At 42.1% G+C, this 23,801-nt stretch overlaps 2 protein-coding genes across 2 annotated transcripts; both read right to left on the reverse strand.

Annotated features, from left to right (window-relative positions):
* Nucleotides 1–527: 527 nt before the first annotated feature.
* Nucleotides 528–8,094, reverse strand: LOC109514755 (ubiquitin-protein ligase E3A). The gene is made up of 11 exons (XM_019868118.1): nucleotides 8,018–8,094; nucleotides 7,441–7,485; nucleotides 6,966–7,255; nucleotides 4,317–5,569; nucleotides 4,094–4,238; nucleotides 3,428–3,633; nucleotides 3,185–3,349; nucleotides 2,955–3,110; nucleotides 2,645–2,718; nucleotides 2,295–2,438; nucleotides 528–1,881 (listed from the first exon to the last, which is right to left on the reverse strand). The coding sequence occupies exons 1-11, from the start codon at nucleotides 8,092–8,094 to the stop codon at nucleotides 1,761–1,763; spliced, it is 2,676 nt and encodes an 891-aa protein (XP_019723677.1). The 3' UTR covers nucleotides 528–1,760.
* A 1,177-nt stretch (nucleotides 8,095–9,271) lies between these two features.
* Nucleotides 9,272–19,798, reverse strand: ddx4 (DEAD (Asp-Glu-Ala-Asp) box polypeptide 4). Its single transcript, XM_019868121.1, has 21 exons — nucleotides 19,633–19,798; nucleotides 19,042–19,072; nucleotides 18,886–18,916; nucleotides 16,366–16,416; nucleotides 16,074–16,133; nucleotides 15,959–15,997; nucleotides 15,856–15,882; nucleotides 15,351–15,392; nucleotides 15,250–15,273; nucleotides 15,129–15,164; nucleotides 14,999–15,052; nucleotides 14,784–14,926; nucleotides 14,552–14,704; nucleotides 13,321–13,475; nucleotides 12,530–12,659; nucleotides 11,656–11,822; nucleotides 10,906–11,051; nucleotides 10,728–10,827; nucleotides 10,374–10,644; nucleotides 9,763–9,867; nucleotides 9,272–9,669 (listed from the first exon to the last, which is right to left on the reverse strand). Exons 2-21 carry the CDS (start codon nucleotides 19,060–19,062, stop codon nucleotides 9,595–9,597), a joined length of 1,830 nt encoding a protein of 609 aa, XP_019723680.1. The 5' UTR covers nucleotides 19,063–19,072; nucleotides 19,633–19,798; the 3' UTR covers nucleotides 9,272–9,594.
* Nucleotides 19,799–23,801: the final 4,003 nt, after the last annotated feature.

Below are 23,801 nucleotides of genomic sequence, written 5' to 3' on the forward strand. Positions count from 1 at the left end.
GCCAAGCTACGCTCCACTCTGCGGTCCCCGCTGCTCACCACATACACAATGAACGTGTTTGACGAAATTGACAGCGTGCTGCGCCCTGTTAAATTGCAGTGTGAAAAAGGGTAGAGTGAGAAGCTGCGCTGTAAGATGTGACTACAAAAATGTCAGGAAAAGGTGAGTCAAACAGCTGACTTTATTTGGAGTTAATTGGTGGCATTTTAAATGGTGGCAAGTGTGTGCAGAGCACCATTTAATGTTTGAATGTGATTGGTTTCATTCTGAGCACAACCACATTCCCAATTAAGTTGTGCACAACTGTGCAACCACATTCTCTCACTTATTTCACACTTGCTGAAAGATCAATTTAATTTTAAATTGACCTGTACATGTAATAGATCACTTTACTGGTGGAAAAAGTTTTGAGGTCAACTTATCTTGGTCTTTGTGTCTTTTTTTTTTTTTTTTTTACAGCACCTAGCAAGGGGTGTGTAGGCTATCCATTGTAAACTGCATATACACACACTGACAAGGCAAAAATATTGGGCCACACCATTTTAATTCATTTATCAATCAGGCAAGGGTTGGGGGAGACTCCTTCCAGCTGAATCGTACTTCATTGTGTCGATACATTGTCAATGCTTTCCAATAACTATTTGGGTAAGGCCCCTTGGTTGGATGAATGTGGTGTGGAAAACTGACTGCTCAATAGGGACAAACTAAAAAAATGTTGGCAATTCAGGTTGTCACTGGCACAGGAGTGAAAGCGATCATAAGAGCAAAGCAGCTCATTTTCACTTCCAGTGTGTGACACGGCCAGATTTCCTGAAACATTTGTCCACAAAATATAGTTATGGCAGAAATGGACAAAATAAAGTGCGTTATGGATTTCAGCCAATCACCCACTATGCTATATACGGCAGTCCGACGTCATCGTCCCAAGAGTGCTGATATATAAATACTGTTTTGTTTTTTTACATTTTATTTAATTAGTATTGTCAACACAGGAAGACATGGTCACTACAAAATGCTTCAGACAATCGTGGTGACCTACAGCTCCCTCCCCCTCCCTCCAAAAACAAACATTCTTGAAAAAAAGTCTAAGTGCACTTACACAGCTCTGACAAGACCTCAGTCTGATCTGCGCCCCATCCCCACAAAACAACAACTGAGATGCGTGGGGGTCGGGGGGATTTTGAGAGTGCAATGCTGAGTTTTGTTTATTTTTAAGAAAGGCAAGAATAAGAATGGGATAAGCCTTTATTAGTCCCGCAATGGGGATATTCACAATCCAGGAAAGGCTACTTTATTTTTTTTAACTTTCTACAATGTTCTACTGGTCACTTTTTTTGTTCAATAATCCTGGAGGATAGCAACTTGTTTGTCCCATCTTCAGAGGTTAATAACCTTTGTTTCACTGTCGGATGGGTGGGGGGGAAAAAACCCAAGTTAAACATAAAATAAATAGAAAATCATCCTCTCTGTACATAAGGTAAGCGGGGAGGCAGCAGCACGCCCATGTCAAGAGGATGTGGGTACTTTGATCAGGCGATCTCTGTGCTTACATTGAAAGACTACAATGTTTTGATAATGCAGGCACAGTGAAGGACTTATTTCCTCCTTCTGCCGCTTACATTGCCTCCGAATTTTATTTCTTTTATTTATTTTTTTTTTAAAAAGGGCAGCGCGAGATGGGTCGAGAAGTCTATTCGCAGTGTGTTTGGAGCAGGTGGTGTAAGAGTGGTATTGTGCCGGTGTGGGGTGGGTGGTGGGGCTCAGAGCATGCCAAACCCTTTGGCATAGGTGATGGCTTTCAGCAGTCGCTCCCTCAGCTTCTCCTTGCTGCTGTACTCGGGCAGCAGTAGCACATTAAAGCAAGTGTGAGATGTTGGTAGCCTGTTGAGGGGAAACGTATGATATCATCAGGAGCGAATTGCAGATGTTACCACAGCGTACGGCGGGTCGTTTGTGCATTTATTCGAATTCCTTGATGTCCGTCTCGGCGTAAGCGTTTGTACTATGTGATGAATTCTTGTTTCTTTCCCCTCATCAATTTTGTACGATTCTTTTTTAAAATAATGCAGTTTATTTTCAAAGTTTTGGTAGCTGTTGTTGCCTATATGCAAGGGCATTACCGTGCCTTAATCAGCGACATTTTTTTTCATTCCACTCGAGCGGCTCTCAACAGAAAGTAAAAAATCAGGAACTCCAAAAATTCCCAGAAATGTGTAACACTATATTACTAGTGAGGACAAATAGCGTACCGGTACATGAATGGCTTTCAATAGTAGCGGGAATGTGGCACTCACCGATCTGTGTCTGGCCCATTCTTGGCAATAATCATCTTCAGTTTGCCGAGCCCGCCCACAGGTGCCCTGTCCGTCCCTGTGGTGAACTGAAGAAAGAGGCGCTTCTGTTCCTCGCCAAAAGAGTGCAATGTCTCCCAGAACTCCCTAAACACCCAGACAGCATCCAAAAAATAAAAAAAAGAGCAAAAAATATTGCTGCGTTGCTCATCTCGATACAACAGAAGCCACACGGCAGAACACATTTTTACATTATGAAAATACGAGAATACGAGAATATATATATAAAAAAAAAAAAAAACAAAAAAAAAACAGTATGCATGGAACCAGCTTCCGAGGTGGATTTAGCTTACTTGATGATTCGAGAATCTCGGTTGTAGCCTCCATCATATTCCGTTGTGTCTTCTAGTGCCATGAAGTCTAAATTCTGGACAATAAACAAAAGAGGAACATAAGCTGACCGACCGCTCATTACTATGCACTGACTGGCCACCTCGAAAGACGCGCCTTCACTAATTTACTCAAATGTACAACTTTTTTTTCGTCATGCGTGCCTATTTAATGCTAAGGGCTACCAGTCTGACACAGACTTCATGAGATGGTGGAGGTGAATCAAATCAAGTGGCCATAGATCTCAATTATGGACACTATACGTCATCTCACCCTGCTCCCGCATATCAGTAGCTCAATTTCTTCGGGCCTGAAGAGGTACTTGAGTGGCGACTCGTTGGTGACCATGTGGAAACCTCTCCTGAACGCTTTGAACTGCTTCTCCACACTTTTGTTCAACATGTACTCTGCATACTGAGCGACAAACTCCTGCACACATCCACAGAGGGAAATGAATTGTGTCTCATGGTTCCGGCGCTAACGGGATGGTGGGCGTGGCTCACCTTTCGGTTTTCATTCGTCACTGGAATTTTATCCCCGTTTTCCCTCAAATCATACATGAGCGGGTTCCCGAAGAGGTCGGTCTGAGAAATCTGGAACGTGATCATCATGTCCTCCTCCACGCTGCCCGCATACTCCAGCAGCTCCTTCAGGCTCTGGTGCAGAATCTGTCAAGTGCAAGTCGCAAAAAGCCCACGCGGTGAATAATAGCAGTCACTTTCCATCACAGACAACTGGACACTTACGGGGTTGGCATCGGCAAGGTCCCTGAAGGTTCCTTTCTTGCCCATCAGCTTCCTGTAGACCACCATTGGAAAGTGAACATCCAGGATGCAGTTGTTGTAGATGGCGAGGCCGAGAACGATGCCGATCAGCGTGTACTGGCCCTCGTTTTCAAATGACGAAGGGTTGAACCAAAAGAGTTTGGTGAGTTCATCATACGTGAACATGCCTGCCAGAGGAAAACAACACTTGCTGCATTAATATCCAAGCCTTGTTTCCACTCTGCAGCGCAGTTCTGTTCACTTTGATTCTCACGAGTAAAAGCAATGAAACCCCTCAAGACTTGTACACAGATCTCCTTCCTTCTCAACACTGCAAAAACTCAACCCCAACAAAGATTAAATATCTCAAATGAAGGCAAAATATGCGGGTTCCTCAACTTCCAAGGTATTTCTCAGCTACGATTACTGGTTTTGGGAAATCTGGAAGAAAAAAAAAAAGCTTTCTTTATTGTTAACATTATTTTGCTTTAATTACCGGTAATATATTACAATATGTCTACATTACTGTTAGCTTTATTTTAAAATACACCCTACATAAATTCCCGTTCCAAATTTGACCGCGACTCCCTGCAATGAACTGTCCTGCTTGGGTTTGAGGGACGTTTCAGTAAGGCTGTGATGTCTTACCAATGTCCGGGTTGAAGATCTCCTCAACCACCAGCTGAAAAAACTCTTTGGAAACACCTCCTTCATCGACGCCTTGCTCCCCTTCGAACTCCACATACAGCTGCTTCTTCAAGTCTGCAGGATTCTCCATTGCGATCATTTCCAGCTGTTCACAAGTACAATTAATTCTTCAGTTATCAATACGGTCTCATCTTTGAAAGCGCAGGACTGAGCCGCCACGTACCCTGACCAGAGCGTCGTCAATGATGTGGTCCCGGCGGACCTTCAGCCTCAGGTACGGATTAAGCTGCTGGCCCTGCACTAAACTGTACAGCACCGTAATACGCCGTTCGCTGTACATGCGGATGCGGTTGTCGTAGTACAGGCCCAGATTCTTGGTGACAGCATTAAGGATGAAGGGGCACGTCATGAAGGAGAACTTGTTTTCAGTTTCAACCTTAAAGAAAGTGTAGTCCTTGTCCATCTCCAGCACCTCGTTCAGAGGCTCGTTGACAAACTCCTCGAAGGGGATGAGCGGCCGCCGACAGTCGTTGGTGCGGATGCCCAACTCCGTCTCGAGCGGGTCCACGCGGGGACCCTTCTTGTTCCGCCGCTCCTCGCCCAGCAGCTCCTGCAGGGTGAGCTCGCTGGACTCCGGGATGGGCTCCTCGTCCTCGTCCTCGTTGTGCTCCGTATCAAGGTCGCCGCCCAGCACGTTTGCATAGTAGACGATCTTCAAGCACTTGGTGGCCGCCACCACCGAGTCGTCGTCGTTCACCAGGTTGCGGTTGTTGAACTCGTTGCTGATCACCTTGTAGGTGATGAGCTGCTGGAAGGTCTCCACCATGCGCCGAATGTGCTCCGTGCTGTAGTGCGCCCACAGTCGCGAGAGTTTGGCCTGAGCGGCGAGCGGGAGCTTGCTCATGGCCTTGCAGAACTGCGGCAGGGCGATTTCTAAGTACTCTGGGCTGTGGAGGTTGCTGTTCTCCATCACGATAACAAACAGGTTCAGGTAATTTGGGTCGCGGGAATAAACATTATGGTACGTTAAGTCACACTCTACGTTGGGTGAGAGGTAGACCAGTGCATTCAAGAAAGCAGCTTCTATCTTCTCGTTGGACAGCAGGCGCTCGTATACCCGGCGCACCGCGTCAATGTCTACCGTCACCTCGTCGGGGCCCAGCTTTTGGACAGCGTTCTCCCCGGATGACCCCTCGCCGAGCCGCGATGACGAAGGAGAGGTGGAGGAGTCCTCTTCCATGGCTGTGGTCGAGCACGCCGCGGCCTCCTTTTCGTCCTCATCTTTGTCCTCGTCCTTTTCCTGAAGGGACTTGAGCTCCTCCTTGGTGTGAGGACTCGACCGTCTGAAGCTCTGCACCAGGACCTCGGCGCTAGAGAACACTCGGCCGATTACTCTGATGAGAGGGGAGTAATCCTCGTTCTCACCGCAGATATCCAAGATCTCGTACACTTTCTCCTCTGTCAGGTAATTCACATCTGTCGAAGGAAGCGTGACAAGATTAAATCCAAAACTAAAACGGCAATGAATAGCCAACGCGCAGACAAGGTCCCAAGGCAGAATTTCAATGCCAGAGAGGGGTGAATTATTCTTGATGTAACGCATGACCTCCAGTCCTGGTTCCTCTAATGTCCCATAATGTGCAACTGCACATGACAAAAACAATTCATTGGGTTTATTTAAAGCATGAAGAAAAATTTTCCAGTTTCTTTGTTTCTGTGAGCAGAATATAAGATGCCTGCAAAACAGAGTCGGCTTTGATTGTTTAGTTAAACAGTTGTATTTTACAGGAGAAAAAACTGTATTTAAGGATCAAATAAAGCTATCGTGACAGTCTTTGAATCACAACATGCTTTCTATTTGATGATTTTACGTTTTTCCCAAGATTTTGCTCAAGTAAATATTTGTTCCAGGCTTTGTAGAAATTCGCAAAAGCAGACATAGAAAAATGTGAGAAATTGCGATTAATTGCGGAAAATTGTGTGATAAATTAGTCAAATGTTTTTTTGAACTGCTCGAGAGCATTTGTTTTTAATAAAGATGGAAGATGTCGAGAAATGTCCCTGATGGTGTCGTGGTACATGAGCGTGACTTGTGTGCGGGCAGCGTGGGATCGGTTCTCATTCGGAGACGGTGTGAATGTTGGTGTGAATGATTGTTTGTCTCGAGATGGGACCTGCGACTGGTCGACGACCAGTTCAGGGTGTAGCCGGCCTTCCGCCCAAAGTCAGCTTGCATAGGCTCCAGCACCACCCCCTGACCTTACCCACATGCAAGGTTATTGCTGTCGCTACATTTCTTTTCCTCGAGCGAGAGCGTATCTGAAGTTTTCTCACTTAGGTATTTTTGTTCGTAATACAAGGCAAAAAAACTGAAAAAAATGGAGTAAGTGACAGGTCGAGACGTTGGAGCACCTTTAAGCCAAGTTTCCACTCTACAGGATGGTTCTCAATAAAAAAAAAAAAAAGGAATGTCTACTGTCTTTGAAGTATAGTGGGAGTGACAATACACAGCTTGAAGTATTTTTTTTGAAGAATTGTCAAGTACTTATTTGCCAAAGTGGTACTTCCTTTGAAGTGAGTTGAGTTCACCATACAGCGCTTGCGTCTCAAGTCTATGCTTGTCTGCAAAGCAAAAACAATCAGCCGAACAACCGCTTGTATCTCGAAAAAATTTTCAAGAGTCGAGACCCACCGCTGTAAATGCTCTGTAATGAAAAATGCTATAGGTGCACCAAAATGTAAAGGGTCCTTCCTTGGCCAGAAAAGACCACTTTTCAAATCATTTGTGTCGTTGTTACAGACATGCAAAGTGGAAAGCCAAAAATATTTCTAGCAGATGTAATTCTGAACTTCGATTCGATTTTTAACTAACCTTTGAAATTGTCCCGTACAGAGTGGACATCCTTATGGTTCATCTTGGTATTGGTACACGGCGAGTTCTCCAGGTAGACCGAAGATGTACCTTTCTTTGAGGGGTGGGGGTCGCAGAGTTTCGCATTGACCTTGTAGAGCTCGAGGGCTTTGACAGCTGCCGCATTGTTGTCCATGCGGCGGAAGCCGGAAGACGAGGCACACCATGAGTTGGAGCACGATTCATTCCCACAGCCCTCGGTTAACTGGTGGTAATAGCGCTCTATTAGATGTTTGGCAGCTGCTCGCTTCCTGCGTGTGCAATGACAAAAAGAGCACGAAATTAAAAACAGGCACAAGAGACAAGGCATTACATCATGTTGTATGCAATTGCCCTTATGCCACGCAATACGGTTGTATGGAATCAGGACAGTTTGTAAGGTTTTGCTCCAACTCTTAAACGTATGCAGAAATTTAGTGTTTGGAAAACCACTTACATTCGGCTTGCTTCTGCGTTTTCTACTTCAGGCTCGTCGTATTGTCTTATGGAACAAGCACAAAAAGCACATTATAAATACAATAATCACCGTCTGCATGTGAGTGAGAGCTCGGTAGATTTGAAGTAAAGGTACGAGACGATCAGAGCGTTGCAGTTAATAAGCACCAGAGTCCCAGTTGAGAAGATGCAGAGCCCCGGCCAGCCAACGTTAACATTAGGCAAATAAATAGATTTATGAATATAGGTTCACAATGACATTTCACCCCTTATTAATAAGACACCGAACAGGAAAAACGGATATTTTGGTAAACGGTCAGTGGGACACAGAAAGGGAAATGAAATTGAAGTGCCAAAGCAAGCTAATGTAGCAAGCTAATACAGCAAAGACTGTACCCACTTAAAAATAATTCGTTATTTTAATCAGTTATCTTATTAAAACAATAACTGAACGGATTCACAAGGGTATTATGTTGGACAGTATTATGGAAAGGGGCGCAAAACATCACACGAGCAGCCGAGAAGCGAGCCAAGTAGCGCTCCCAGCATCCCCGGCTCTTTCCTCGTCGCGTACCCACCTGTCAACTCCTCCTTCTGGGCTAATGTCGGCCTGTGGTGGCGCACACTCACAGTCCTCCTTCTCGTCGGAATTCATACGAGACTGTAACCTCACTTGTTCGTAACTCTTTTGCGGCGAGCGAACGTGTTAAGTCATCCACGGATGGAGCGCAGCGACCGTTGGGACTGGCGAGAGGGATTTATACTTAAAAACTTCATTCATAAGCTTGCATCTGAAGGCTCTTTCCGCTGCCTGAGGTTAGCAGCCATATTTGGCTCGGCTTCACTGTCGGACTACGACCCACAATGCACCGGCGACAAAACCGGGAGGAAAATGTTCAATACGTTCCGGTGTCAACCTGGAAGTGGGGCACCCACTTCGAAGGTTGTCGTATTTTTTTCGTTTATGTATTTATTTATTTAAAAAAAAAATCCATCCATTATCCTTTCGCAGGGCACACACAGACAAACAACCATTCACACTCATAAATGTATTTTTTTTTTACAACGTTTCATAAAAGACATTGACATCGATTACTCTTTTTGTAAGCCTGTGCGGTAACCCCGAGGGACATTTGTTTCGGCATTCCCCGTTCTCTGATATATTTTGGGGGGAGTGTAATAATTGGATTTGGATTTTTTTTTTTGTTGAACCATATATTTCCTTTTGTTTTTAAAATATAATGCTTGGCTTTAACGACTATTTATCTGTGTAGAAAAATTATATTACTGATCTTATTCTAGTCGGCTAAATGGCATTCACAAATGTTGATACAATCGGCCCCCGCATCCTCGCGGTTCCGCATCTGCGGATTCGCATATTTCTTTTTTTGTTTTGTTTTTTTTTTGCCGGTATTTTTTACCCCGGTTTTCCGTAGAAAACGTATAGTCAGTGTTTGTCAGCGATTTTTGAATCATTGTCTAGGTTTAAAAAAATATATCTGCCCCCCCCACCCCCCCCACAACATTTCAATGGACATCAATTATATGCATATTTTCACACCCCTTTGCTTGTGACCTTAATCGCTGATACTGCTAATAACAATAATCATAATGTATTATGCATTCTGTTCTTACAAAGGCAGCCCATGTAAAGAAAGGCCAGGCATAAATCACACAAACACACACAAATCTAATCCGCTACACAAATGTTTTACACTCAGATGATTTGAATACAGCTCCATCAGGTTATACTGCCTTTGGTTTAATCTCAAAAATGTTCTCAAAGCTCTAAAGGAGTGATTTATCAACAATGATACATCGAAACAACAGTCTTTGCGTTGAACAAATATTTATTGGTGATCCAAGTAGATAAACAAAACAGATCTTGAATGACACTTACTCTTCTTCCCTCCACATATTGTCATACTTTCAGTTTAAATGGAGAGTAACACCCCCCAAAAAATTTTTACACAAGGAAAACACACTACACAAATGTTTCTCTAAATCAACATTTTGAACATGCACTTTTAGACTCGATTTGGGACAACCGTTTGGTCCTCGCTCCAAACTAAAATGTGGCGATAAAAGAACTCGCAGCGCAAGTGAACCGTTCAAACAACAAAAGTCTCAGTGCTTAGTGGATTTGCCTTGACCTCTACTCCCAATCATCATCGTCAGCAACTGCAACCTGAGGAACGGGCTGTCCCCTCTCACATCCTGCCTGTTGAGACTGAAGAAAAGGAAAGAGAAAGGATGAAGACACTTAAAATTGGGGTGGGGATTGTGTACGGTGGGAGGGGGAAACACAAAACAAATAAAGTACCTTCCTGGAGTCGGAGGAGGCAAAGCTCTTGTTGGCCTGGCTAAAGGCCGTGGCTCCCCGACTGAATGCAGACTCCTCCAGCCATGGCGGCACTTCTTGTTGGGCCTGTCAACAATAACACAAGCACACACACAAAAGCCCGATCAAATCAACACTTAGAGGAGCCTTCTACTAGTTACCCCCGCAACTCTGTGCCTATTAACAAATCACTGCCATGACAATGTGTTGTGTGTGCGTGTAAATCCACAACCTCTGCACTGTGAGGCAGATGTGCTAACTGGCCGACGACCATGCCCCCTTATAAAATACTATCAGTATTGAGGAGGAAGAAATACATTTTACCGAAACTGCATGACTCAATCCAGTTACTTAAAAATAAATTTTAAATGTAGTTTTCATGGGTTTCAACTGGCCAGGTGTTCACGATGAAGCCAGATGATACAATTAAAAGAAAAAAAAAAAAAAAGCAAAAACAAAGTCAGAAAAAAAATCGGAACTTGTGACATTTCATGACATTAGCGTTAACAATGCAAAGAAAAATAAATACATGAAATAAAAAAGGAACACAAATGGTCAACATAGAGCCCATATTGTTAAGTGATGTTACGAACCTTGGACAGGATTGTGACCAAGGCAGCAGCCAGCTGACTGTCCCCCTCTGGATCGTAGAAAGACACCGCTCTGCCAATATTACCGCAGCGGCCGGTTCTGCCGATGCGGTGGACATATTCATCAATATTCTTGGGGAGGTCAAAGTTCACCACGTGCTGCACTTCTGGAATGTCCAGGCCGCGGGCAGCGACCGACGTCGCGACGAGGATGGGGCATTTGCCGGTCTTAAAGTCGGCCAAGGCCTGCTCTCGTTCCCGCTGTTCGCGATCCCTGCGACGTGAACATCCATTCACAACACGTTACAAGGTGCACTGGAAGTGAGCATACCTGATATCGAAGGAAGCAACACTTGCCCGTGAATACTGGTCGTGGGAAGTTCCTCTTGGCACAGGAAAGTGGCAATGAAATCAGCTTGTCTCTTTGTCTCAACAAACACCATTGTGCGCTCATTTCCTGCAAATGTCAGCAGGCGTTAACATCAAGAGCACTGACTGAGCAGAAAGAATTTATTTGATTCATTTTTTTTTTTACCGGTGGTCTTAAGAAAGTCAAGAAGCTGCTCTCTCTTTGAGAACTTGGTGACTTGGACAAATGTCTGTTCGACATCACTACAAGCCCCACCTACTATGCCAACAGCCAGAAACAAATAGTCCGTCTTGAGGAAATCGGCGGCCAACCTTTAAATAAACAAAATGAAAATAGTTAACTTCTCAAACGGCGATGGTGAAATCCGGTGTCACACCCTCAAAATGTTTTTCATGTTCACAATTAGTCAAATATGATAATCAAATACAGGGACAACAAAGTGATATGATTTAGTGATTATTATGGTTGGCATACAAAACAGATTAGGTAAAGGACGACAAGTACAAGTGCCTCACGCTAATGCTACGTTTCTAGATCAAAACAAAGAGGGCAGCTCAGCTTCTGGTTAGAGGCCGCCATGGTTCTCGAACAGGGTTCCTACAGGTTTTTTTAAGTTAAATTTTAGACTTAAGACCTACTTAAGATGCCCGCCCCCCCTTTTTAACTGGAAACCTATTTCACAGATATCCGGCTAAAAGGGAGATAAACAAAAGATGTGAAGTTGTGTTATGTCTCAAACGTGGAAATGTGGACTCTGCGCACGATGTAAGAATGCAGCATTTTTGGCATAACGCAAATTCCCCGTTAAACATATAAATGGCTTGGCATTATAAATCAGCCCTGAGGGTGACCGCCACCAGTTTGTGGGCCGCGATTTAAACCAGTTGGACACGACTGTCATGTCGGGAGACAGACCTCTGGATGTCTTGAGGGTAGGTGGCGCTAAACAGCAGAGTCTGGCGGTTCTCTTTGGGTGGCATCCCGGGCATAGAAACCAGGCGGCGCATGTCAGGCTCAAAGCCCATATCCAACATCCTGTCAGCCTCATCAAGAACCAGATAGCGCAGCTTGGTCAGCCCGATCTGAAACCCAGGATTCAAAGTTTTGCTCATATAGACAGACACAAGTCATATTTACAGGCCCACAGACTCTTGTTTTTTTTTTTTTTTTTCAGCGCAACTCAACTGTATTGTGATGTGATTAGTAGGTGAGATTGCATGAACAGGGGGCTGTCAGTTCACGATGGCCCCGGCGTTAAAAGTTAAAACCGATATATGGTAAGCGCACACAAGGCGGCACACACTGATATTTACAATTTTTCATTTGAGTATTTTATGTGTATATCTTAGAAGTATTTTTCCATACAAATGTTGCTGGAATGATGACTTAAATACTTAATCAGCGTAGGTTAGTGAGAGACACGTTGCTGTTACATCATTGGAGGATCAGAACTCAGCCGTCAACCAAGAACTCCTTGTAAGTTACAAGTCACATGTCAGATAAAAGAAAGTGGCTGGAGGTAGTCATTCCGTTTAGGAATTTTGGTTCTGTGTTGTGAGGTATTACATTTTCTAAAATGGCTTGTAGAAGGTACCAAACTGTAGTCCCGATTTTGAATGAAGGTGAGGATGCAGAGGCAAGCACATTTAGGATGCAGGTTTGCAATTTGGTCCCAATCTAAACTAGGAATGCCAAAATTTAGCTGAGGAACACGCAATGCGGTTCTTTGCGGTCAAACACCAATTTAAGCTTAGAAAGCAGAAGCTGTGAGTGCATTTGATCAGCTTACCCGTCCGCGTTGAATTACATCCAATAATCTCCCCGGCGTTCCGCACACTATGTTGCAGCCTTTAGAAATTTCTCTGAGCTGAAATCCAGTGTTCACTCCACCATACACCACCACTGGACGCACACATGTTCTGCAACAATGAGAGATAATTAAGTGGAATTCCAATCAAGCAGTTGAGTTCAATTAGTTTCAGCTTTGACAAAGGAGTCGGGAATGATCATTTCTGATTTGGCCAAGAGTGTGATTTCGACACATGTTAATCCCACCGATGGATTGAATAAAGCACCGGATTTCAACATTTTACAAATTACAAACTAGGGCTACCATGATTAGTCGACTAGTCATGACAACAAATTTGTAACTTAATAGCTGATGTGCCATTTATGAATTTATTTGGCCCTTGTTTTTCTGTCCGAAATGCCTTGACTCCTGCTTTTCCCCCTGGCTGTATGCCTTGGCTGTGCCGCACATGCTCAGTAGTGGTAATCTGGTTACGCCTGGAAGCTAACAGTAGCACACAAGGACTCCCCGGTGTGTTTGATGTACACGATGTGCTGCTGCACACTAACATACTATCGTGTCTACTTTGGATTACGGAGGCATTCGTCAGTGATGCTCGATCATCTAAAAAGGAAGCACGTTGTAGCTGATGTCTGATTTCTTGAGAGACATTCGTGTCAGGAACAAGCGGGAAGATCACACACACGTCCAAGGGAGCAAGCAACACAGAGACCAAGGGAACAAAGTTCAAGCCACAGATTGCACAGGTTGAGAGTGAAAGGTGATCATACCCGTAGGCAAACTTCCTGGCCTCCAGGAAAATCTGGTTGATGAGCTCCCTGGTTGGGGCGACAATGATTGCCTCGGGTTCCTGCAACTCAACGAAGCTGCTGGCAGCCACGCCATCGGCCATTAGCTGCTGCAGAATTGGAAGTAGGAATGCAGCCTAGGAGACATGAAAACAAACAGGGGTCACACAACGTTACACCGAAAAGGAATACAAAGACTATGACCACAAGTCGGGTGCAGCAATTTTGCGAATCAAGTAATTCTTTTGATGAGCAAATTAGTCATTTTAAAGAGCAGAATAGTCCTAGGGAACTGAAGTGAGGTTGGGTTTTTTTTTAAACAAAAAAAAATGACACTATAACAGGACGGTTGAATGTCAGATATATTTCTTTAATTCCTCACACTTTATGAGATACCAATTGGTTTCCTTCCTTTTTTATATACTCAACAGACTATTCTTAATGTTGATGGTCAGAAAGTTCTGAAAAAAGACTGCACTTGACACATTCTTTTGGATTCATATTTAGGTTGTTCAATTACTCTTTCAAAAAAAATGCTTAGGTTTCACAGAACACATGGCAGTATCGTTATTGTATCTGGCAAAAATATCGAGATACCAAATTGTGTCCATATCACACAGCCCAAGTGGGAAATGGGAATATTAATATCATTTGTGTTAAATATAATACTATAATTTAAACTGTCAGGCAACTCAAACTTATTTTCTATCAGGACAAAGTAGTCAACTCACAAGACATGGAGACCGACTGAAGATTTGTAGTCACACTGCGTACATGCTCCAATCGGTGCATTGAAGAGTCTCGTTAGAGCAGTGTGACGCACGCATATCAATGGAAACATCACATTACTTTTTAAGATGGAATTCCTTCATCTATTTATCAAAGTAGGCGCGATTGTTTTAAAACTTGAATTCAGGCAATGCCAGGAAAAAAAAAAAAAAAAAGGAAAATAAATCTGCCTTTTCAGACCACCTTTGGGAGTTGACGCCCGTTCCAATAGCGGCCACTCAGATTATTATTATTATTTTAATATTCAGATTCAATTTCGATGTGTGATAAGCATAATAAGTTCACTCATTGATTCTGTAACATTCGGCAACACTGGATTTGGTCATATGATGGCCGGCCCAGCCGCAGTTTTGCGTTACAATGGCATTGTTTGAGGGGCAATATACACAAATGACCTTGCAGCCTTATATAAGCATTTTCGTACCGTTTTTCCAGATCCGGTCTGAGCACAGGCCATGAGATCTCGACCAGCAAAGATGATCGGAATGGCATGCTTCTGAACTGGGGTGGGCTTTGAATAACCGGACTTGGTGACATTTTTTTGCAGGGATTCACACAAGGCTGCCTCAGCAAAACTCTGCAAGGAAACACGGTCACGTCGTCACTGGTGTACAATGGATTAAGATTGGCTGCTTAAGAAACTCAGAAAAGCTTACCAGTATGGCAGGCAGTGGATTTGTTCCGCTCAGATCTACGATGATGTCATCGTACTTATCAAAATTAATGCCTTGCTGGTAGTGTGCAAACACAGAGTCCTCATCTTCAGGAAGGGCCGGAGGAACATAGGTGACTTTTGGCCCTGTGCAGACATTCATTACAAGCGCCATGACACTATTGATAACTTCTTGATATATGACCCACTCCAACTTACGGATGCTAGAATCCGGGTTTGATGGGTCTGACTCCTTTGGATCTTCTGTAGTGGCTGGCAAAAAAATTAAAAAGTCAAACATCACACCAATGGCAGGCTTGAAGAATCACACCTACATCAACTTTACAACCTTGGGTGAAGATTTCCTCATTCTTTCCACGATATCCTAAAAAGATGTGAGACATGCACACAAATGAGTAAATAAATAAATAAATAAAGAAATCATGCACTATAGTGGAATTGTCATTTACCTCCTCCAAAGCCTCTGTCATGACCTTGAATTAAAAAAAAATAAATAAAAATACCGGGGTGTTAAAATACCAATTCAAATTCAACTTGACTCACAAAATACCTTCACTGTGGCCTCCTCTGCCTCTCCTCCCTCTGCTGAAGTCTGTTCAGAATATTAAAAAAAAAAAAAAAAAAAAAAAAAAGGCCAGGGACAAGTACATTACAAATTTAAATGGCCTAAAATATGGCAGTTGGTTACATTCTGGAAAGTAACAGAAAACGTAGAGATTCATATTCAAATTTTAATGGCCATTCAAATCAATTGCTCTTTAAGTAGGACTACAAAAACTATCCAAAGGCTGTTTCCAGTACATTTTGAGCAAATGTTAAAGCTCTAGCTAGGCTGGTTATTATTTAAATATGAAATGGCGGACTAGCAAAGTAATACGTGATGGGGGGAATACAGGCCAAATAATATTTTCCAACAAGATACACAAAAGTTTAACAGTAATTAGAGATACAGAGAGTACAGTAAGTACATGCATTAACCTACACCAAGTGTATTAAAAAAATAAAGTAAAATAAATAAGTGACTGTTTTTGTCAGTACTCATATGATCAACTTACCATTTTCCTGAGTTGAATAATTTTCTCCTGTGAAATTCAGGACAATTGCATTAAATCAGAAGCACATTGTGGAAAAATTGAGACGGTGACAAATTAAGCGCACCGTTGAATTGGGTCTGACTATTTCCACCAAAACCTCGACCTGGTTGAGCACACATCAGGACAAGTTCTGCAACGTTTTTCAATGGACAAACCTTTCCCATCTGAAAACAACTCACCTCTGCCTCTTCCTCTGAAAGCTCCTCTTCCTCCTCCATGACTGTCCGAGCTGTCCATTTCTAACGGACACGTAAAAATTAACAACAGTGACCATCAAACGAATCATTTCCAAAAGCGGGCGGGCCAATCTGTGGGTTTAGTCAGCACACACACAAAAAAAAAAAAAGCCCTTAAATCGCTACAGATACTTTTGGGGCATGAATTTGAGTGCCGACATCATTTTTACATACAGACCCAGTGTATAAAGCGCCAATGTTCAACTCAATCAGGTGTCCCTTTATGTGTACGAACCTGAAGAAAAGGAACTGTTAAATCCTCCTCTTCTCCCTCTTCTGCCACGACCTACGAAGCAAATAATGTCAATGTAGCAAGGCTCGGAATAAACTGTCTCACATCGCTGTTTGCGATTCAAAAATGAAAATTTATGAAAAAACAAATAGTTAAACAGAGAAACACATTTTTAAGTTTTTCCTATTACACTGGTCAATAAATTTTTACTGCATTTTTTTCCCATCAGCAATGCAGGTAAACATTTCTCTGATTTAATAAAATAGATAAAATAATAAAAACAGATGAAATAATCTGCCCTTGTTTTTTTCTCTAGGAGATCAGGTTTGCAAAATATAAGAACTAGGGATGTCGCAATAATTTTTTTTTTTTTAAACTGTGGTAACTGTTCCCAAGATTTTCACTGGGCTGGATGTCCAAACATTAACGTTATCTTGGCACGGGAAGTAGGGGGTCGTACTTACACCACACCAGGTAGTTAACAACGATCTTAGGCTGGCTAGCTAACAGCGGCTGAACATGTTCCGGAGTCCCTCGTAAGTCAGTAATCGTCGCCTCCACAACACACACATAAGCTATACTTTTGATAAGTATCGTTGTCACAAAAAGGGATAACTAGGAGTAAACAATCAGAAGAAGAATGATACGTGATCCTTCAACACCGGAATTAAAACCCTCATGCGTTCATTTCACGTTCAACAATTTTATGTTCCCGCTTAGACATTACTATTCCACTAAGCGTCACTGTGAAAAACAATTTGATCCATAATATCACTACTTGTGTTAAATTTTATCAACTTACATTCTAGTGATTACCACCACTTTTGAATTACTGTGTTTTTTGCTTGTGTACCTCATGGACCTGATCTGACACACTTGAGAAGTGTTTGTATATATAATTTTTAATATAATACATAATCGGATGACAAGGTATACTCTTTATTAGAGAGTACTATTTGGCTTGGAAACCATTTTATTATATACATTTTTTTCAACAGAAAAAATAACACCCATTGTTGTTCCCTGTCAAAAATGACCGTGGCTGTTTTAATTGCGTACAAAGGAAATTGTCCTAAAACTGCACTTGACATGTTAACAGTCTCCCAAGTTAGATGTCTTCATACATGTTGACTATCTTAGCAGATTTGTCCTTCTCTTGTTTCATTCGATCGCCCCCACCATGGTCAATTTGGGGGGCGTGTCTCCTCACCGTGGGTGCAGGAGGTAAAGAACTTGCGCTACTTTGTGCCCTGTGCCAACCGCAGTCATTTCTGGGTACCATTTGCTTCCCTTTGTTCAGGAGTGTCCCACAAGTTTGTATTTTGATTCTAAATGAGTGGCAGGTAATTCACGCGCATGAACCATATTTCTCTGGTCTTTGGTGTTGACAGCAGCCTGATCTTGAATCTCGGGTGTTCAAGTGAGTCACCCGTGACATGCAATTCTTGGAGTGATGTGGCATGCTGAAAAGCTCACCAACACTATACATCCCATAAACTGCTTGTAGATTTGTTTCTGGATTTGTATACATCAGCAGAATATGAAAAGGCCCGTGCGTGTGTTGATGGGTTTCTGGGTTAGCAACCTGCAACTGCCTTTCTAAATTTGTGTCTTGTCCAAGTTGACCACAGTAGTTACTACCATGGACCGTCAACAGCAGCTCAAAACAAGATTTGATGTCATCAGTTCGGGACAGGGCATGTTTTCTGGGGTCATCCTGGTGGCAAGTGACAGCCCACCTTGATTCTGAAGACCAGTAGAGGTAACCCCTTTTTTTTTTGAATGTGACAGCAACCTCAGCGTGGTCATCCTCTTTGACATGGATTTTTCCTTGAGAGTTGTTTCTTGATCTGAAATTTGTTCTGTGTCATGAGTTTCTGACACTGGTCAATTCCATCCTCACTATTGTTTCCCTGGCATTGTGGCTCTTCCTCAGCACGGTAACAATCAAATGTTTCAAGAAATTTACTTATTGTACACTGATCTGGCATGGTGCTACCACAAAATGAAATGTAAGCAAAAGCTCAAAAAGTATAATAAGCAATTTGAATAGTTGTGTGTGTCATCTGACAAATGAGGATACCGCTGTGCTCAATCCCCCCCCTAAATACCAACGCATTTATTTTTAATGACCGGTCATTTTTGAACTGGAACATGTTGAAATAAACTCGTAAAATTGTTTGACAATCAATATTGTTTTTTGTGCGTAGTCAAACCCTTTTTGTGGACAAAGTCAGGGACTCCAGTAAATGTTAAAAAACTATAATTTTCAGTGGTAAAACTTAAGACAAATTTGGCCGGAGACACAAGCATGCTTGGGTGATAGAGTACACTTCACAGAAGCCTGGCAGGAGCAGCATTTTATGCAACTTTGAAAAGCAGAGTAGCAGGTAATTTAATCCGTTTCTGGAGAGAAAAACTATAGACCGGTGATGAACGTGATGAACAGCAATCAAACCAACAACAAAATAATCATTCTAATGCAATTTTTTTTAACACAAAAAATATTCTAATTTGACATACTGTGATCCTGGGACGTGCTGATTCCAAATTCCTGCAAACAAAGTCAGTAAAGACAAATTACGTGTGAGTTGGAACATAAGCACGAAGACGGTGATGATTAGCAAAAAAATTAAATAAAATAAAAAACTTGCAACATGTTGAGAACGACAGGCTCACCTGTTCATCGAAAGAATCCATTTTGATTCACCTGAAACGAATACAAAATTACAGAAATTCTACTTCTGAGGCAAAAATGGTCTAAAATCTACCTCAAGGTCATTAGTTGGGATGCGTATCAAAATTGACCTAAATTGTACTGGATTTGTCAAGCTTAAATTTTCATATGAACATTAAACTTATTTTAGCGGAGGTGCAGTTGTGAAGTTTCAGCTCCGACTAATTTTTGTGGAATTGACCTTCTCGCGACCTACCTAGTACAGTATTTTAAAAAATGTTCTGCAAAAATTTGGCCTTGCAACTACTACGGTCTTCGACACAAGACTTGGCCTTCCCAACAGCGGCCTTCTGCAACCGAAACCACCGAATCCGCAAAGAATTTTAAAAATAGTAGCCGTAGCACAAACAGTCATTTTCGAGAAAAGAACGGACACGTGTTGGCCTTTATTGACGCCTAGTTAGCTCAAACTCGGCCCAAGGAACTTCGAAAGATAGTTTGTACTTGGCGAAACCAGACAACGCAATAACAACTACGCGATAAAAACCTAATTGCCAACTAACGTTTGTTGAGAGAGACATAAATATGCATACTGAACTGATGTTTTCGTCCTGGCAGGTGAATTTGACTCAAAAGTGTCTTTTTGCGTTGCTGCGTCGCAGGCTACGGCTTCTCGACTACGCACAATTAGCACGTGGCAGAAAAGCAAAGCTCGGCTATCGCGGGTTGCCAGGTTTGCTACTTTCCCGCCTAATTGGCATTTGTTTGCTTGACGACTCAAATGTAAAGTTGACCGAACCGATTTAATTTTTAAATTGAGCTGTTTTTAAAATGCTTTCCTTTTACTTCAGTGCTCATTTTTAAAACGTTCACGTATTTATTTCAAAATTCCACTCAGATGGGATGTGACTTGAAATAAATAAATAAATAAATAAATAAATAAATAAATAAATAAATAAATAAATAAATAAACGATAAAATAATTGGTGGTCACTAAATACTACATTTTGGGCACAATATAGTAACTTTCTGGCCACGAATCAGCTATAACACGCTAAATACTGTACTAATTTGGGATCATTAAATAGGTTTAATTTATGCACACAAAATGCACATGCAGAATATTACTGACTTGATTATCATTTTCATTCATGGACAGTTGGGAAATTAATTTGAGCGCACTTTATGTAGAAACGAGAAGATAGACTTGGTAGGTATTCTTAAACATACACCTATAAATACGAAAAAGTGTTGATTATGTCTATTTGACTCAGGGAGGATATACTGTAGTACTGTGCAGTACTGTATTTACTTTGTGCCACGCTCCACCATGATAGGTGGCGGTAGTGCATCTAATAACATTGGTTGGTTTCCATAAAAGAAAACAACACGAAGAAGAATATTCGAAATAAACATGCTAAGTTGTATCCCGATGATTGCACAATAACAACATTAAAGGAGCGCCAGAAGTTAGCTTTATGGTGATTCAGTTTCTCAGCAATGAAAGGAAGTATGAAGCGAAAGGTCAGAGCATTGGTTACATTTACGGGCACAAATTCGGTTACTTTCATTGCACTTTTCCCTCACTTCTCTATCGTCTTTCGTGTCTTATTTGCTTGAAATTCGGGTTAAATTCGCTCTTTGACCAAAGCATCCCAACGCGGCAACGATGCTCCTGCAACTCGTTTAAACTGTGTTTTTTTTCAGCAAGTAAGGAAACGGTTGTTTTAGCAAGGTACGCGTCGAGCCGGTTGGCTACACTGACCCACAGCTGCGGTACGTTAACTCGTCCGCCATTTTGGATGTGGCATATCTGTCCAAATTGACTGAACCTCGTAGAATAGAGCAGGGGTGTCCTCGAGGTTCCTAGCCTGCACGTTTTACAAACAAATTGCAAACACCAAAAAAAAATGTCACACCAAGTATGTAAATATATTGAAATATTGCCCATCTCGTTTAATTTGCTAACAAACTTGTTCAGTGTGAAATCTAGGCCTGTTTGGTTGGCCCCTATCCTGCAAGCCTTATATAATTTCTTAATCCAAAATACCTGATTCAAATATTCAGGTTCGTTATCGGGCTTCTGCAGGTCTTGTTAATGATCTAATCGTCCCCTCCACAGTCTGAACGCTCCATTCAGTTGGCGCAGTGATTGAAACGTAATCAGTCTGGTTTGGTGTATCCCACTTCTCACCCAGCTGGGAAAGACGCAAGCTTCCCTGTGTGACCTTGAACAGCATCAGTAGTATGGACATTGGCGAATGAATTGAAACACTCTAATTGTGATTGACAGGTACTAACATCTGGAAAGCTGACAGGTGGAGGAGCCAGGGTACAACAGGCGAGGAAACGGCAAGTTCATTCTTTGTGTTATTGCGTGTTTTACACTTCTTCCATTAATAGCATACTCCTTATTCAGAAATATACTGTCTTTTATTTCTATTATATGAACAGAGCCACCTTTCCAGGTCGAAAGGAACCGGCCTACTCCTTTTATTCCACAGATCCTAAAGACCAGGTGAACAAAGGCTAGGACACAAGGGTGGATGTGGGTGGTCAGTGACGATCATTTTGTATAGCAATGTTCTTGATAATTAAAAAAAATTTGAAAGCAACTTGACGGGGGAAAAAAATAAGAATTGTAGGTTATTTCTAAGCAATCTTCACCAGAGATGGCAAAAGTAAAAACAAACATTAAAAAAAGATTGGCCGGAGTAGTTACTGATTAAACACCTGCACTTATAGAGTAGTAGATAAGTACACATTCTGAAATGTACTTCCTCTATACAACACCCATTTTAATAACTTGACAAAACAAAACAAACACAAAATAGTTTCCCTCTTTAGTAATTGCCGTATCTCTGTCCTCTGAAGAATAAGAATCACGTTGTGTGGTGTTAGGAGCTAGCTAGCTAGCTATCAAAACAATGTGGTCCCATAGCTTTCCCAACAAAACATGTAAAAATCACGAATGATAACATCTGAAAAACTTACACATGTGTTTTTGAATGCCCAAAGCTTGTGGATTTTAGACTGGCACGAGACACAACATTCATTCCAAATCATTCTTGACGCCTAAAGCAGCAAACAGTTCTCTTCAACGAGGCTACTGACAATTATCCATCCAACATGCCATTTTGCATCAAAGTACACAAATTGTAAATTATTGTGAATACATCCCACACTTTGCTCTCAGGTTGCCAGTCTGCACTCGGGGCTGGATCGTTGCGCTGTTCTGCTCTCTGGCATGCTCCAGGTGGACAAGGAAGGTCGGAGGGCTTTCCTGGAATCAGTCATAGATTAAGAGCTCGTATTATAGAAATCACTTGTGCCGTGATGTAACTGTGTCGTTTTGGTGTGTGATTGTGCTTAGAACCTTTGAGACAACCTCTCAAAACAGTGGACAGTGGTGCTGCCAAACCAAAACCGTCCACCGGACCGGGGAAAAAGACCAGCAAGAAATTCCCTCCAACAACAGGTCGTCAGTCGCCCAAAAATCTCTTCATTCTTTGACTGTCCATTACACATATATTTTTTAAAATATAGTTTTTGGAGGATATTTGACATATTTAAGAAGTCCACTGAATTGAATGGAAAGGAAATCACATTAAATTTATGATACTTTTAAGCAATTGCAAAAATGCAAGCTGGTTTCCATCATTTTCCAAAGACAGCTAAAAACATGGCCCAATTGATTTGACAACATTGCGGAACATTTCGTTTGGGGTTGTTAGCTGTTTTCTTCAAATTTATTCTCAAAAACTGACTGTCCCTGGTCTTGCAGCGCAAGCTATCCTTCTGAGATATTCTCATTTAGGGTAGTTTGCACCTGAAACAAAGAGCAAATCAATTTGTGTGTGTGTGTGTGTGTGTGTGTGTGTGTGTGTGTGTGTGCGCGCGCGCGGTAAGGGTAGATCCCGGGAGGTTAGTTGATCGAAAAGTTGATCTTCGGTCCAAAAAGTTTGGGCACCCCATTCTAGCATTTCATATTTCATACATTTTTATTAGGGTGGCACGTTGGCCTTACAGTGCAGAGGTGCAAGGGTTCAATTCCGGCTCCAGACTTCCTGAGTGGAGTTTGCATGTTCTCCCTGTGCCTGAGTGGGTTTTCTCCAGGTTCTCCGGTTTCCTCCCACATTCCAAAGACGTGCATGGCAGGTTAATGGAACACTCTGAATTGTCCCTCGATGTGACCATGAGTGCGAATGTTTGTTCGTCTATGTGTGCCCTGCGATAGACTGGCAACCAGTTCAGGGTTTTACACTGCAGACTGCTCTAGCATGTCTGCGACCCTTGTGAGTATAAGTGGATCAGAAAACGGATGAATGGATGGATGGGTATTTTTATTGTTATTGTTGACAGTAATAATAATTGACATATTATTTTTATCATGTTGTAATGATGATAATCACCACCCTTAACGATAAAGAAAAAAGACAAAATACACGTTCTTTTTCAAACTCTTTTGAGACATTAACAACAATGGTCGAGGTTAACAGTGACTTTGGCTATGTAAAGTGAATGAGTAACAGAAATTCAATAAAAATCACGAACTCCTGCGTGTGTGTGTGTGTGTGTGTGCGTGTGCGTGCGTGCATGCATGCGTCTGTGTGTAAAATCACATAGTCCCACTAGAAATTACGAAGCTTAATAATGTGCAGACATGGATTTACCGATGTTGTCTTCTTTTGCACCAAAGTGCCACTCCTCTTAATTGGTGCCCTTTCATTTCCAGTTAGCGTTCCCCTTTCTGGGTTGATAA

Source organism: Hippocampus comes, unplaced genomic scaffold (genome assembly GCF_001891065.2).
Source record: "Hippocampus comes isolate QL1 unplaced genomic scaffold, H_comes_QL1_v1.1 scaffold157, whole genome shotgun sequence".
Classification (NCBI taxonomy): domain Eukaryota; kingdom Metazoa; phylum Chordata; class Actinopteri; order Syngnathiformes; family Syngnathidae; genus Hippocampus; species Hippocampus comes.